This window comes from Clupea harengus, chromosome 7, assembly GCF_900700415.2.
Source record: "Clupea harengus chromosome 7, Ch_v2.0.2, whole genome shotgun sequence".
Classification (NCBI taxonomy): Eukaryota; Metazoa; Chordata; class Actinopteri; order Clupeiformes; family Clupeidae; genus Clupea; species Clupea harengus.
This window is the reverse complement of record NC_045158.1, coordinates 21,746,356-21,763,340: the sequence shown is the minus strand read 5'-3', so window position 1 is coordinate 21,763,340 and position 16,985 is coordinate 21,746,356. Positions and strand designations below refer to the sequence as shown.

Sequence of the window (16,985 nt, the reverse complement as noted above, 5' to 3'; positions counted from 1 at the left end):
GTTTGAAACTAAAATATAAATAATCACTTTGTAAGGACAATATTACGAATCCCTTGCAAATTTCAGCCTCTGAGTGAGGTTTCGACCCTCCCATTAGCAAATGACAACTATTCATATGATAAGGAGATGGTAATTCAGTGATCACTATTGGATCGTGATGTGTCAAGTAAACCTGTAGGAACAAAGACATTCCAGGCCCATTACGTCATGGCCATTGTTCTTGACCGAGGTGTCCCAGAATGTTCACACCTTTCTCATCAATATGCATAGTGGTCTAAGTGAAGGAAAGTGTTACATTGTATATTACTTAAAATGAGTATTGAAACCACACACACTTTCTGAATGATAAACTCACCTATGTGGAGCAAACACCTATGTTTACAGGGCTCAGAGTAAAGAAGAAAACTTCCAAAATATTAACAATGTGTTTTTGTACAAAGTCTGGGCACCTCTAAAACTAGATTTAATTTTAGTGTCTTTAGATTTCATTTTAATAAAAAACGTTTTTTACTACATTCCTTTTACTCTCATTTTATTATTGCTGAGGTGTTCTAGAATATAATCATAAATGCCACTTTTGCCTCATGGTTTTTAGTTAGGTGAAATATACAAAAATATCAGGCATGGCAGACTACCTAACATAGTAAAAAAAAAGCCTTGGCTTTAATCAAGATCACCCCATTTTGCTTTGGATATTTACATAATTGAGAGAGCACCAGTAATACACGAGAAACTGTGTCTGCATGGCTTATTGCACCGATCTGTGGCTACCTGATGAGGTACATTACATTTGCAGGAAGACATTTTAAGGCAGTTTGAAGAAAATTCTATTCAATTTTATTTATAGAGCGCCAAAACATTGGCAAAAAATGACATTATCATGATGGTATAATTCGAATCTTTGCTTAGTCGGACTATGCTTTCTTTCGAGGGTAGGTGCTATTATCCCAATGTACATGGCAGTGAATAAATCGAATCATTGGCCGAAAGCATGTCATATCCGATACGATAGGTGGCGCTGTTTTTATTACAACTAGTGGTGATACAGCCCTTTCCGCTTGACCTCTTCACCACTACCAATAACAACAACAGTTGATTGAGCATGAATTGCGTCTGTTCATCGGTCCAGAAATGCGTGTTGCCTCTTGGGTTGTTTGTTTGTTTGTTTGTTTGTTTCTGCCAGGCCGATGTGTTTATAAGTTACATTATTCAAAGGTGAAAGATAAAAGGCGAGAGAAACGTATGCACATTCACACACACACACGCGCGCAAATAATGGGTTACAGCCAAAACGCATTGCCCTTCTGCAAGTTGCATCAAATTGTTTAAGTACTTCTTCGCTGTCGATTTCCAAATCTGTGTGAATATTCATAAGAGCAAGTCCAGTCAGTCTTTTGTCAGTCATCGTACTTCGTAAGATATGTCTTAAGACGCCCCATTGTACTGAATGACCGCTCAGCAGACGCTGTGGAAACGGGCAAATGTGCCGAACTTTCCAGGGCTTGATAAAGCTCACTGCATTTGGGCTGTAGCTCATTTAGCTGTTTCCAGCTCTATATCTGCATCGTCAACGCTGGGCATTAGTTGTCCGTACTCCGATTTTATAGTTTCCCCATCGTAATAAATATGCATTCATGATATTTTTCTATGACCGAGTTTGACAGGTATTGGTCAGGTAATAGTCGAGTGACAGCTGATTTCACAAGGGTGAACAGGGTTACAGGGTGGGTTACAGGGTGGGTGTGGCAGAGAGAGAGAGGGAGAGCGATGATGCACACGGATATATCAGATTTAGCGACCGGAGCAAAGTTATGTTGCTGTAACGTTGAACTCTTTGCAATCAATAAATACAGTACTTAATAGGCTAATTGATACAATATATCCTCGTTTGAGTGTGGTTGTTTGAGTGCAATGGGAGTGTATGATCGTTATTGTCTATAAAGCAGTGTTTCTCAAACTTTTTCAGACCAAGGACCACTTAGCCAATAAAAATTCGCGGACCATTTAACTAAATATCCCCGGAACAACATGCCTCCTACCCAAGACCTGGCGCCAGACAATTGTTAGCGCACACATGATTTTCGCGGGCTCTCCTTTTGTACGTACCAGTAGGCTAGTTATAGATATGACAATGCGCAAGGCAAAGCATCTGGAACCCTGCTCCATGCGTGACTTGGTTATGTTACAAACTAGTTCGCTCACAGCCTCATACTCCCACCACACACTCAGACAGACATCACAAAACACAACGATGCGCATACTGACCGCAGTATTTCACTACCAACAGTAGGCTAGCCCACTGGCATTAATACAGCCATCCTAGTAGTCAACTTTTCATAATTAAAAGCTGTCATTATCCAACGTCACACAACACAGAATATAGCCTAGTTATCATCTTGCTGTCTCAGCGGGAGAAAAACACAGTGTTTTGAATGCAACTCCGCGACGAGATAATGCCCTATGAGGCTGAATCACTTTCTCCTTGTCTATGTTTGAGGCTTTCTCATTTAATTTTCTTTTCATAGTTCCTGTCTTAAGCCACCAATCCATGACCTTGTTAATAGATTAGACAACTCTTTATTAGATTAGGCTACTACTGGCTGTGTTCTCTTCGTTCTGAGTTGTATGTTAGAAATGTCGCAATAATTTACTTGTGGCCGTCGCGGACCACACTTCATCATATTTGATAGAATGAAGAACAAATTAGTTGTGAATACTATCACCGAGTTTGAAAGGTATTTGGTCAGGTAACAGCCCTTTAACAGCTGATTTGCTTTCTGATTTGACAGTACTGCTGTGTGTTTTAAGCAAATAAAATGTGGACTGTTTACAAGCGGGCACCTGCTATCGTTGATTATACAGTAAATACGTTGTGAAATGAAACAAAAACACATCACAGTTAAAGATGTATTAGTATTGATTGATTCACATCGATATGAATGGATGACATGACTAACAAGTGGTGGGAAATTAATATGAAAGTATTTGTTCGGTGAATTAGCGCGCTCTGTCCAAACAGTCGCAGTCAACGTTTTTGTCAACACTGGCACCACATAAGTATCGTAATTTGAACGTCCTTATACGTTTTTAAGGAGGGGTTGTAAAGGTACTCATATCTTCGGACCTCTTCTGTTATGTTTGTTCATAGTCAACAAGAATAAGCTTGTGAGACAGTCTGCAGGATATTCATAAATAAACGTGTCATTAGTATGAACAGCTGAGACAACGTATCGTCTCTTTCGTCTTCCGGGTCACGACCTGGCAGGGAGGGAGGGAGGATGGCGGCGGGATCTCAAGCATGCGCAAAGACGCAAAGTCCAGTTCCTTATCCAATTCACCGTTACATGCCGCAATAGTCGAACTATCAACTGGATCGGATCGAGTTATCCAGGGGTGTTAGTCCGACTATGTGCGGTCCGACTACGATCCGACTAAGGTGCTTACATGAAACGGATAATGCGATTTCAGTCCGACTAAGGCAGTTATTCGAATCCATGTAACCACGGTCACTACTGTCATGCCGCCACCTGATGGACTGAACTGAAATGTTGGTTCTGTCATCTGAGATTCTTCCATCTTCTGCTCTATTCTTTCATTTCCTAAACACTTTTCCACATTGATGTTTTAATGGCTTAATCTCGTCACATGAATGGTTCACTGCAGAGCTGTAAAGATTCCTTACCGAAGGTTGAAATATCCCAGGGTATGTATAGAAGACAAATGACGTATGTATGAAGACAAAAGACAGATACAGAGGACAGAGGATCACAAGTGTGTCTTTGTATGTCTTAATAAAAGACTACAGGAGTGGGCCCAAAAGCTCAAAATCTCATCAATTAAAGCAACATTTCTTGTACAGATACTATTTTCTTGAGGCGTAGTCCTATAGTTTGGCATTTTACATTTAACATTTCATTTCATTTAACATATAGCCTACATGGCCAATGATACGACTAAGCGAAGGCAATGTGTAACGTAAGTAGCCTCCAATTCGAATATGTTTGTAATTATTCCACCAGTCAGTTATAACCTCATCAGAACCAATCAGAGCACACTATTGTACAAGATCATGTACCCCGTCTTTATTCATTCTCTGCTCATTCCATGACGAAAGTAGCCTGATGGGATGATTCCTGATTTGCGGAAATGCCAGGAATGGGTGGGATTTTGTCCATAAACAATTACGGTATGCACAAAGACCAACGTTTGTTCCACCGAATCTTCATTTCAGTGGGTTTTGGATGAAACACCACACCTACCTTGTCCAGCTGGCAACTAGACTAGACAACTAGACCTTCATTTACTGGCTACTACCATAGACATAGTATACATGTATATTATGTCTATGGCTACTACCATAACCAATGGGTGTGGTCGGCGCGGCATTCCAAAGGTAAATGCGCAGGCGCATAGTGGAGAACACCATATTAACAACATCCGATTGTTTTTGTTCTTTTCAAGTCAAAGTCGGCTTTAAATGTCATGAGGATCACGTTACTTTAGCATTTGTCTAAAAACTGATTGGGATTAAATACATATTTCGGAATTCGTTGAAAGGCGTTCAGTCTCTGCTCAAGATGTTCGAGGAGACTTTTATAAACTTCACGATAAATTTCAACGCTTTAAATCCGAAAGTTACATTTTCGGGTGGCGATGTCGTGTCAGGCCAAGTGTCATTTGAGCTCAGTAAAGAAGCAAAGATTCAGTCCATAATGATGTCGCTGAAAGGCAAAGCTAACGTGTTATGGCATGAACAACGACAGGGTCCTACATCAACGGGAATGGGAAGAACAGGAAGAAGGAGAGCAGGAGGTGCACAAGGGAGAAGGAGAACATACTCCGCCGAATTAAATTTCTTCAGCCTCTCCCACATTGTGATGCAAACTAACGATGGTAGGTTATGCAAATGTGAACCTTCTGAATTTAATTGAGTTTCACACTTGATCATGATGTCAGTCATTCTGCCCTCTGGTAACTTAACCTCAATGTTGATTGTCTACAGCAAACGGTCACACAACTGTACCTCCCGGGAAGCATGTATATCCGTTTACATTCCAGCTTCCACATGGGTAGGCTATGCTATGTCATTTCTTTTAAATAAGATTTCCTGCCATTCTGCCGGAATTGAAAATCTTTCCCTTCAAACAGTGACTTCCCTTCGTCGTTTAAAGGAACGTATGGGAAAATTGTGTATTCCATGGTTGTGGCCATAAACCGACCTTGGCACTTGGCTAAAGAATTTGATACAGATATCCAGTTTGCCAGCCGCACGGATGCCAACCATCCACATCTTCGGGTGAGGGATCTTCCAAGATGTTAAGAGTCAGAAAAAGTATAAAGAGGAAGCGAAGTATTTCAATCTAATTTAAACCCATTGAAAATGTAATTCTGTTGTTCTAATTTTTGTCAGATGCACACACACACAGAGAGAGACACACACACACACACACACACACACAGAGAGAGAGAACGCACTTGTGTTTTATTTTCTAATCAACTTACCAGCAAATCTATGTTATTGGCTTTGTACAGGGCGTGAATAATGTATTAAATGAAAAATAATGAATCTTGTGCTGGCAGGTGCCTCTTACAGGGGCCAACGCCAAGACTCTGTGCTGCCTGTGGTGCACCAGTGGACCCGTGTCCTTAAACGCACAGCTGGAGCGGAAGGGGTACAGCCCAGGTAATGTACACTCAGGAGGAGAGGACCGGTTTTTTGTCATAAAATAATTACATTGACACAACTAATCCCTTGCCACTCCCATAACTGCCAGCCACTCATGCACTTGTTCTGGCAGGAAAGGAGAGAAAATGAAAGAGGGAGAGCACTGATTAAGGAACAAATATACCTTGAAAGGATTGGGCCACTCTGTGATCTGTACTGCGTGGCTTGTTGCAGCAGTGTATTTAACTTGTGTGATCAACCACCACAATGAACTACATAGAATGCATATAAATGTAGCATGAGTTATTACTTTTGAGTATCAACATCAACGGCTAAATTTCTTCTCTTTGTTTGTTGGTTTTGTTTTTTCCAGGAGAGACTGTGAAAATTATTGTGGAAATCGGAAATGCCTCCAGTCGCACAGTCACGCCTTACGCTAAACTAGTCAAGGAAGAGATATTTTACACTTCTGGAAGGCAAAAGAGAAAATATTTATCGAGCGTTGTGCAATGCAGAGACGGTCAAAGCATTGGTCCCCACACTACAGATGTCCACAGTGAGCTCATGTGCCCCATTCCTGAGAATGCTACCTTAACCATCGCTAACTGCCAAATCATCGATGTTCAGTACTATGTGATGGTAAGCATCAACACAAGAGCTGAGCACAGCGTAGGGAGTCATCAGTTATACAGTTGTTGTAGAGATGTTGTGTCCCTTATTTCATTTCTCTTATTACAGGTGGCTCTGAAGATTTCCCGCAGTACAGACCTGGAGATCAAATTCCCTATTTCACTGTGCAGTATTCCTTTTGATGCAAATAGGCCAGCCACAGCAGTCCCACTGCAGAACCAGAACCCACGCCCCTACCCAGGTCCGTACCCGAATCAACAGCCAGGTCCATATCCGAATCAACAACCAGGTCCATATCCGAATCAACAACCAGGTCCGTACCCGAATCAACAACCAGGTCCGTACCCGAATCAACAACCAGGTCCGTACCCAAATCAACAACCAGGTCAATACCCGAATCAACAACCAGGTCCGTACCCAAATCAACAACCAGGTCCGTACCCAAATCAACAACCAGGTCCGTACCCAAATCAACAGCCAGGTCCGTACCCAAATCAACAACCAGGTCTGTACCCAAACCAATATGTCGCCCCATACCCTGCCCAGAATCCAGGTCAGTACCCATATCAGCCGCAGGGCCCGGATCCAAATCAGTACCCAGCCCCTCACCACAACTAGAACCCCCCTCAGTTCGAGGCTCCTCCACCTAAGTAAATGTTCGGTCTGCTGACAGTAAGGCTACTGTCTTCTAAATGGTTTCAGTCAAGGAGGAAGTAGACAAACATTTTACAGAGTAGAAGAGGTCATGTTATATTAGTTGACACCAGGTAGCTGAGGGCCCAGGTTTGCAGGTATTTCCTAGTTTCTGGAGGAGTTATTGATTGCATATGAAATAGGTTATCCAAACAGTTACTCCTGTCTTCCTGAAACAGACATAATCTCCTTCTGTGTCTGTACTTTCATTGCATGAGAAAGCTAGGTTATGATCTGCTGATTCTTATCTAAAGATGATCACCTCAAGGTTGCTCTGGGCTTGATGAAAATATAAAACGCGTTTAGATGCCTTTGTGTAAACCAGGGACATAACTGGAGGCCTTATAACTTATTCTTACCTCAATGTTAGCTTTACGTCATTTCTTTCTTCTTTTTTTTCCTCTATATGGATTTAATGTTACACTACCATTTACCGAAAGGGATGAACCAAGCCTCACTCAAACCTTACAGGCTTGTTCATTCTTGCTCTGTTGAACATCGTTGGTGATGTAGTACTCTTTGGACTCTTCCTCGGGGACAATAGTCACAGACATTCGTATTCCCACCTCTTTTCACCTATTAGTTACATGGAGAGGTGCCATATTGTCATTGACATCAGATGTCTGGTTTAGGACTAGGGTTGTCATTATGTGTTCATAATGAGCCTGTTTTTGGTGGGACCGAAAGACATTGAAAGCTAATTGGCTGGAGAGTTTCCTAGATCAGGTTTAAATATTAAGTCTTTGTTATGTTGTTACCATTAAAGGTACATTATGCTGGTTTTACTGTTTGTTAGATATATTTTATATCTTAGGAAGCAATTATTTCTAGTAGTTCTAATATCCTAAAATTCATTTAGATGGCATATGACCTTGTTAAGGACCCATAAACACACTTGTCGTTCCAATTAGCCGCGATAGCCGGGCTAGTCATACACATGTGTTGGGCTATGTGTTGTGATCCGGGCTCTAAAAATGCTTAACAGCATGTTGTTACCAAATGTATCGGCAAAACACATCAGTTATCAAGCTAGCTAGCTTTTATAAGTGCCAACTGTGTTATTGTTTGTGTTTACAAAGCAAGTCTGTTGACTTTTAGCCAGTTAACTCACTACCTTTGGATGAAAACTTCTTAGTGCTACTTTAAACAAAAATGGTCTATGTTTTAATACAGACTGATTCAGAAAAGTTGTTGTCAGTTCTTCTCCGCCTCAGGTTGATAGCAGGTGTCTTTGTTTGGTGAGCGGTTAAACTTTGCTCTCTTTTTGGGGGGTTTGCACTCCCTAGTCTATAAGGCCTCTCTCTCTCTCTCTCTCTCTCTCTCTCTCTCTCTCTCTCTCTCTCTCTCTCTCTCTCTCTCTCTCTCATTATTGTAAAAGAAAAACACTGCCGACTGTATATAATGTGTTAGCATTTCATGTGTGTTTGCTCTGGGTCTGATCGTCCAGTCATGATGGTGTCAGTGTGATGATCATGCCAATGTGTAGATCTCCTTACATTTATCAGCACATAACCCTGCGGGACCAGAAACCAGAACGAACTAATCTACCTGAGTAAATAAGTGCCAGGAAGACATTGTATGTTATTCTTCCTGTGGAATATTGAAACATTTAGGTCAGCATAGCTTATACGCACATGTATGTTATGTCTCTTGAGTATACGAATGGAGATTTTTTTGCCTTAAAATCAAATGATTTGCACTGTCTGTAATGTTGGGGGGGTGCTAGCCACATACACTGTGTTTAACCTAGTCAGAGATCCAATAATGACTCACACTCCGCTAACTCAGGATGAAGACAACCTGATCACAACCACTATTCCGATCACAACCACTATTCCAGTTGTCTGAAATGTGCATCTGGCCCACTGCCTGACTAAGCATACGTTTCAGTATCAGTCGTAAACAGGTGCTTTTGACACATCAAGTCACAATACCTTGCCTTCTTATACAGTTTAACCTTAATGCATTGAAACATGGTAAGATGAATACAGCTACTTTGGAAGAAAAATTACAGAAACAATTCCTCCCCAAACAGTTATATAGACCCCCTGAAATGTCTTTTTTTTTTATTGGAATTTAGTGTTTTCTTTTCATGTCCTATCTTCATATCTTATTATGTATGGTATGTATTCTAACCATGACCTGACATGTATCATCTCAATGTTATCTGCTCAATGTTATCATGAACCCAAGGCCACATATCTGAACATAACACAACACTCCAGCATGTATGTGTTTGTGTGGAAGTAAGTTTTACTGTATTCATTATTTCAATGAGTTGAAATAAAATGGATTTTGATTAATTAAGTTAAAAACAAATGCTGAAAGTTCCATGTTCCAGCGTGAACTGTAAATGGGGGGGGGGGGGTGTATTCATGTATTCCTAAAAGTGTTTAGTGTTTTTGAACATATCTGATACCACACCTATTGTAAGTGGGTCAATATCAATCCTACCGTCATTTTCCTGTGAAATTGTCACAACTGTGTTTCCAATGGTGACCTGAGCAAACCAAAGGACGGTCTAGAGTTCTAATAGCCATGGACTTATCAGCGTTCTCCCTTATCATGTATCCATTATTGGTACTCTTCCAAATGGGAGAGAGTTAACACTGCCGGAAATGGACATGAGTCTTCAGTTACACAGGTACAATAAAGGTGTTATTACCACCAGGAAGTCATAAAGAAAAAAGGTCCTCTCCATTCAAACAGTGCCACCTAGGGTCAATGAAGGGTGGATCTTACATACATTATTATTAATCAGAGGGGAAATCCCTCCAAGAAAGAACATGCTTTAAAGGTGCATTGTGTAGGACTTAGTGGCATCTAGTGGTGAGGTTGCAGATTGCAACCAACTGAATACCCCTCCGTCACCCCTCCCTTTCCAAGTGTGTAAGATAACCAATAGTGCAGTTACCAGTGCAATCCAGTTACCATGGCAACACGAAAGGCCCTCTCCATAACAGTGTTATGGTCCACTAAAGGCCCTCTCCATAACACTGTACCTTTAATCAAGCTCACCCCATTTTGCCTTGGATAGCACCAAATTCCTGGGGGTGCACATCAGTGAGGACCTCTCTTGGGCAACCAACTCTGCATCACTGGCAAAGAAAGCCCAGCGGCGCCTCTACTTCCTCCGCAAGCTCAAGAGAGCGAAAGCTCCCATACCCATCCTGAACACATTCTATCGGGGCACCATTGAAAGCATCCTGACCAGCTGCATCACTGTGTGGGGCAGTTGCTGCACTGAACACAGCAAGAAAGCACTGCAACGCATAGTGAACACAGCTGGTAAGATTATTGGTGCCCCACTCCCTTCCTTGCAAGACATATACACCACCCGCCTCACCCGGAAAGCTACCTCGATTGTGAATGACACCAGCCACCCCGCACACAGTCTGTTCAGCCTCCTACCCTCTGGAAGAAGGTATAGGAGCCTCTGTTTGCAGCACCACCAGTCTCAGAAATGGCTTCATACACCAAGCTGTCAGGAAGCTAAATTCTCTCTCCTCCCCCTAAAAAATCACTCAGGACTCTATACTTTTATCACTTGTATTACGTTTAAAATTGTATTACGTATTTATAGTATTTATATATATAGTATTTATAACCACTGTACGTGAATCTTTATGTTTACTTAGTATTAGGAAATGTCTTGTCTTATTTGTTGTGCCTGCACTTTTATATGTTTCACCGTGGGAGAGTGGGAAACGTCCTATCGATTCCTTTGTATGTCTTGACATGTAAAGAAATTGACAATAAAGCTACTTTGACTTTGACTAATAAAAGCAACATTTCCCGTACAGTAACTATTTTCTTGAGGCGTAGTCCTATAGTTTGGCATTTGACATTTAACATTTAAGTTTCATTTAACATATAGCCTACATGTCCAAGGATACAACTCAGCGAAGGCCATGTGTAACGTTGGTAGCCTACAATTCGAGTCTGTTTGTATTTATTCCACCAGTCCGTTATAACCTCATCAGAACCAATCAGAGCACACTATTGTACAAGCTCATGTACCCTGTCTTCATTCATCCTCATCTCATTCCATGACGAAAGTAGCCTGATGGGATGATTCCTGTTTTGGGGGAATGCCAGGAATGGGTGGGATTATGCCAGGAATGGGTGGTATTTTGTCCATAAACAATTACGGTATACACAAAGACCAACGTTAGTTCCACAGAATCTTCATTTCAGTGGGTTTTAGATGACCACCACACCCTACCTTGTCCATCTGCCAACTAGACGAGACAACTAGACCTTAATTTACTGGCTACTACCATAACCAATGGGTATGGTTGGCGCGGCATTCCAAAGGTAAATGCGCAGGCGCATTGCGGAGAACACCATATTAACAACATCCGATAATTTTTGTTCTTTTCAAATCAAAGTCGGCTTTAAATGTCATGAGGATCACGTTACATTTGTTTAAAAAAAACCGGATTGGGATTAAATACATATTTAGGAATTCGTTGAAAGGCGTTCAGTCTCTGCTCAAGATGTTCGAGGAGACTTTTAAAAACTTCACGATAAATTTCAACGCTTTAAATCCGAAAGTTACATTTTCGGGTGGCGATGTCGTGTCAGGCCAAGTGTCCTTTGAGCTCAGTAAAGAAGCAAAGATTCAGTCCATAATGATGTCGCTGAAAGGCAAAGCTAACGTGTTATGGCATGAACAACGACAGGGTCCTACATCAACGGGACATGGAAGAAGAGGAAGAAGGAGAGCCGGAGGTGCAAATAGGAGAAGGAGAACATACTCCGCCGAATTACATTTCTTCAATCTCTCCCACATTGTGATGCAAACTAACGATGGTAGGTTATGCAACAATGTGAACCTTTTGAATTTAATTGAGTTTCACACTTGATCATGATGTCAGTCATTCTGCCCTCTGGTAACTTTACCTCAATGTTGCTTGTCTACAGCAAACGGTCACACAATTGTACCTCCCGGGAAGCATGTATATCCGTTTACAATCCAGCTTCCACATGGGTAGGCTATGCTATGTCATTTCTTTTAAATAAGATGTCCTGCCATTCTGCCGGAATTAAAAATGTGGTAACATCTGTCTTTCCCTTCAAACAGTGACTTCCCTTCGTCGTTTAAAGGAACGTATGGGAAAATTGTGTATTCCATGGTTGTGGCCATAAACCGACCTTTGCACTTGGCTAAAGAATTTGATACGGATATCCAGTTTGCCAGCCGCACGGATGCCAACCATCCACATCTTCGGGTGAGGGATCTTCCAAGATGTTAAGAGTCAGAAAAAGTATAAACAGGAAGCGAAGTATTTCAATCTAATTTAAACCCATTGAAAATGTAATTCTGTTGTTCTTCTTTTTGTCAGATGCACACACACACACACACACACACACACAGAGCGATAAAGCACTTGTGTTTTATTTTCGAATCAACTTACCAGCAAATCTATGTTATTGGCTTTGTACAGGGCGTGAATAATGTATTAAATGAAAAATAATGAATCTTGTGCTGGCAGGTGCCTCTTACAGGGGCCAACGCCAAGACTCTGTGCTGCCTGTGGTGCACCAGTGGACCCGTGTCCTTAAACGCACAGCTGGAGCGGAAGGGGTACAGCCCAGGTAATGTACACTCACGAGGAGAGGACCGGTTTTTTGTCATAAAATAATTACATTGACACAACTAATCCCTTGCCACTCCCATAACTGCCAGCCACTCATGCACTTGTTCTGGCAGGAAAGGAGAGAAAATGAAAGAGGGAGAACACTGATTAAGGAACAAATATACCTTGAAAGGATTGGGCCACTCTGTGATCTGTACTGCGTGGCTTGTTGCAGCAGTGTATTTAACTTGTGTGATCAACCACCACATGAACTACATAGAATGCATATAAATGTAGCATGAGTTATTACTTTTGAGTATCAACATCAACGGCTAAATTTCTTCTCTTTTTGTTGGTTTTGTTTTTTCCAGGAGAGACTGTGAAAATTATTGTGGAAATCGGAAATGCCTCCAAGTCGCACAGTCACGCCTTACGCTAAACTAGTCAAGGAAGAGATATTTTACACTTCTGGAAGCAAAAGAGAAAATATTTATCGAGCGTTGTGCAAATGCAGAGACGGTCAAAGCATTGGTCCCCACACTACAGATGTCCACAGTGAGCTCATGTGCCCATTCCTGAAGAATGCTACCTTAACCATCGCTAACTGCCAAATCATCGATGTTCAGTACTATGTGATGGTAAAGCATCAACACAAGAGCTGAGCACAGCATAGGGAGTCATCAGTTATACAAGTTGTTGTAGAGATGTTGTTGTCCCTTATTTCATTTCTCTTATTACAGGTGGCTCTGAAGATTTCCCGCAGTACAGACCTGGAGATCAAATTCCCTATTTCACTGTGCAGTATTCCTTTTGATGCAAATAGGCCAGCCACAGCAGTCCCACTGCAGAACCAGAACCCAAGCCCCTACCCAGGTCCGTACCCGAATCAACAACCAGGTCCATATCCGAATCAACAACCAGGGTCCGTACCCGAATCAACAACCCAGGGTCCATACCCACTCAACAACCAGGTCCGTACCCAAATCAACAACCAGGTCCATACCCGAATCAACAACCAGGTCCGTACCCAAATCAACAACCAGGTCCATACCCGAATCAACAACCAGGTCCGTACCCGAATCAACAACCAGGTCCGTACACAAACCAATATGTCGCCCCATACCCTGCCCAGAATCCAGGTCAGTACCCATATCAGCCACAGGGCACGGATCCTAATCAGTACCCAGCCCCTCACCACAACTAGAACCCCCTCAGTTCGAGGCTCCTCCACCTAAGTAAATGTTCGGTCTGCTGACAGTAAGGCTACTGTCTTCTAAATGGTTTCAGTCAAGGAGGAAGTAGACAAACATTTTACAGAGTAGAAGAGGTCATGTTATATTAGTTGACACCAGGTAGCTGAGGGCCCAGTTTGCAGGTATTTCCTAGTTTCTGGAGGAGTTATTGATTGCATATGAAATAAGTTATCCAAACAGTTACTCCTGTCTTCCTGAAACAGACATAATCTCCTTCTGTGTCTGTACTTTCATTGCATGAGAAAGCTAGGTTATGATCTGCTGATTCTTATCTAAAGATGATCACCTCAAGATTGCTCTGGGCTTGATGAAAAAATAAAACGCGTTTAGATGCCTTTGTGTAAACCAGGGACATAACTGGAGGCCTTATAACTTATTTTACCTCAATGTTAGCTTTACGTCATTTCTTTCTTCTTTTTTTCCTCTATATGGATTTAATGTTACACTACCATTTACAGAAAGGGATGAACCAAGCCTCACTCAAACCTTACAGGCTTGATTTTGTGAAGCTCCTTTTGTAAGTTGTTATATGTATGTTCATTTTTGCTCTGTTAAACATCGTTGGTGATGTAGTACTCTTTGGACTCTTCCTCGGGGACAATAGTCACAGACATTCGTATTCCCACCTCTTTTCACCTATTAGTTACATGGAGAGGTGCCATATTTCATTGACATCAGATGTCTGGTTTAGGACTAGGGTTGTCATTATGTGTTCATAATGAGCCTGTTTTTGGTGGGACCGAAAGACATTGAAAGCTAATTGGCTGGAGAGTTTCCTAGGTCAGGTTTAAACATTAAGTCTTTGTTATGTTGTTACCATTAAAGGTACATTATGCTGGTTTTACTGTTTGTTAGAAATATTTTATATCTAAGGTAGCACTTTTTTCTAGTAGTTCTAATATCCTAAAATGATTTAAGATGGCATATGGCCTTTTTAAGGACCCATAAACACACTTGTCGTTCCCATTAGCCGCGATAGCCGGGCTATTCATACACATGTGTTGGGCTATGTGTTGTGCTCCGGGCTCTAAAAATGCTTACAGCATGTTGTTACCAAATGTATCGGCAAAACATCAGTTAGCAAGCTAGCTAGCTTTTATAAGTGCCAGCTTTGTTATTGTTTGTGTTTACAAAGCAAGTCTGTTGGCTTTTAGCCAGTTAACTCAATACCTTTGGATAAAAACTTCTTAGTGCTACTTTAAACAAAAATTGTCTATGTTTTAATACAGACTGATTCAGAAAAGTTGTTGTCAGTTCTTCTCCGCCTCAGGTTGATAGCAGGTGTCTTTGTTTGGTGAGCGGTTAAACTTTGCTCTCTTTTTGGGGGGTTTGCACTCCCTAGTCTATAAGGCCTCTCTCTTCCTCTCTCTCTCTTTCTCTCATTATTGTAAAAGAAAAACACTGCCGACTGTATATAATGTCATTAGCATTTCATGTGTGTTTACTCTGGGTCTGATCGTCCAGTCATGATGGTGTCAGTGTGATGTTCATGCCTTTGTGTAGATCTCCTTACATTTATCAGCACATAACCCTGCGGGACCAGAAACCAGAACCAACTAATCTACCTGAGTTGTTAAGTGCCAGGAACACTAATCTACCTGAGTAAACAAGTGCCAGGAAGACATTGTATGTTATTCTTCCTGTGGAATATTGAAACATTTAGGTCAGCAAAGCTTATACGCACATGTATGTTATGTCTCTTGAGTATACGAATGGAGATTTTTTTTGCCTTAAGATCAATGATTTGCCACTCTGTAATGTTGGACTGTTCAAAACCTAACGGGGGGGGGGGGGGGGGGTGCTAGCAAGACAGTTTAAACCTAGTCAGAGATCCAATAATGACTCACACTCCACTAACTCAGGATGAAGACAACCTGATCACAACCACTATTCCGATCACAACCACTATTCCAGTTGTCTGAAATGTGCATCTGGCCCACTGCCTGACTAAGCATACGTTTCAGTATCAGTCGTAAACAGGTACTTTTGACACATCAAGTCACAATACCTTGCCTTCTTATACAGTTTAGTGCATTGAAACACGGTGAGATTAATACAGCTACTTTGGAAGAAAAATTACAGAAACTTTGGAAGAAAAATTGGCATTAGCTAACCCCCCCACCCCCCAAAACAGTGTTAAACACTCCCTGACATTTTTTATTGGAATTTAGTGTTTTGTTTTTATGTCATTTATTAAAAAATCCTATCTTCATATCTTATTATGTATGGTATGTATTCTAACCATGACCTGACATGTATCATCTCAATGTTATCTGCTCAGTGTTATCATGAACACAAGGCCACATACAGTATCTGAACATAACACAACACTCCAGCATGTATGTGTTTGTGTGGAAGTAAGTTTTACTGTATTCATTATTTCAATGAGTTGAAATAAAATGGAGTTTGATTAATTCAGTTCAAAGCAAAGGATGGGGTTCCATGTTCCAGCGTAAACTGTAAATGTTTTTAAAGATTTATTATCGTTTGCACATAACCTGTATCTTTCAATAATCTTTTACAAAATACATAGCAGCCATTAGGGTTTATGTGCATCGCTTTGGATAAAAGTGTCTACTAAATACCTTTACCTTATATTACCTCATATTAATGTAATTGAACAAACAAATGTGTGTCGTCACATTCAAAAAGTTCAAATGGTTTATTGGTTTATTAATGGTTTCAAAATGGTTTCAAATTACTTCCCTAAACCACTGCATGTTTCTCATTGATAATGTTTGGTCAGCTCCAACTTTTTTTGATATTCCAAATAAATCAAAATCTATTTTAAAATGCACTCTCTTATTCGTGGCCATTAAAAACATATTTGTACAAGACACCTCTAGACGTCTTTGTTTCCTATAATGGAGACGTGATTATTTGATCATGCATGACTTTTGTTCAGTGTTTTGATAGGTTCCGTTTTAAGTAGTCGTAAACAAGAAGCAACAGAAGCACTAGCAAGCTTGTTTGACGTTGGACCAGCTCAGTTTTACACAGTAATTGTGGGATTTAAAGTTGTAATTTTTGGGATGCAACACAGTGATACCGAACTGGTAATTCATGACCGATACCTTTACTGACAAGGTCAATGTTAGGCTATGACCAGCACAGCCAAATGAAGTGTCTGACCATAAATGTCTGTGTGTGTCTGTGTGTGTC

At 41.1% G+C, this 16,985-nt stretch overlaps 1 protein-coding gene and 2 long non-coding RNA genes across 4 annotated transcripts; 2 read left to right on the top strand and 1 right to left on the bottom strand.

Moving 5' to 3' along the window:
- The first annotated feature begins 4,081 nt into the window (after window positions 1-4,081).
- On the top strand, window positions 4,082-13,931 carry LOC116221122 (arrestin domain-containing protein 3-like). Its single transcript, XM_031570851.2, has 7 exons — window positions 4,082-4,893; window positions 5,003-5,069; window positions 5,149-5,296; window positions 5,581-5,683; window positions 6,039-6,304; window positions 6,404-6,800; window positions 13,542-13,931. The coding sequence occupies exons 1-7, from the start codon at window positions 4,578-4,580 to the stop codon at window positions 13,772-13,774; spliced, it is 1,530 nt and encodes a 509-aa protein (XP_031426711.1). The 5' UTR covers window positions 4,082-4,577; the 3' UTR covers window positions 13,775-13,931.
- On the bottom strand, window positions 7,380-14,383 carry LOC116221124. The gene is made up of 2 exons (XR_004164032.2): window positions 14,310-14,383; window positions 7,380-7,452 (listed from the first exon to the last, which is right to left on the bottom strand). It is a non-coding gene; the product is annotated as an uncharacterized LOC116221124 (long non-coding RNA).
- On the top strand, window positions 10,788-12,983 carry LOC116221123. 2 transcript variants are annotated; one of them, XR_004164030.1, is made up of 4 exons: window positions 10,788-11,803; window positions 11,915-12,222; window positions 12,487-12,589; window positions 12,942-12,983. It is a non-coding gene; the product is annotated as an uncharacterized LOC116221123 (long non-coding RNA). The 2 variants fall into 2 exon arrangements; XR_004164031.1 differs by having other exon boundaries at window positions 10,788-11,981; window positions 12,075-12,222.
- Window positions 14,384-16,985: the final 2,602 nt, after the last annotated feature.

What these genes read in the sequence shown, in the direction of transcription:
- LOC116221122 (XM_031570851.2), top strand. Translation starts at nt 4,578, where the DNA reads ATGTTCGAGGAGACTTTTATAAACTTCACGATAAATTTCAACGCTTTA. An exon ending in CCAACCATCCACATCTTCGG is followed by an intron (nt 5,297 to 5,580) that starts GTGAGGGATCTT and finishes TTGTGCTGGCAG; the next exon opens with GTGCCTCTTACAGGGGCCAA. An exon ending in GCGGAAGGGGTACAGCCCAG is followed by an intron (nt 5,684 to 6,038) that starts GTAATGTACACT and finishes TGTTTTTTCCAG; the next exon opens with GAGAGACTGTGAAAATTATT.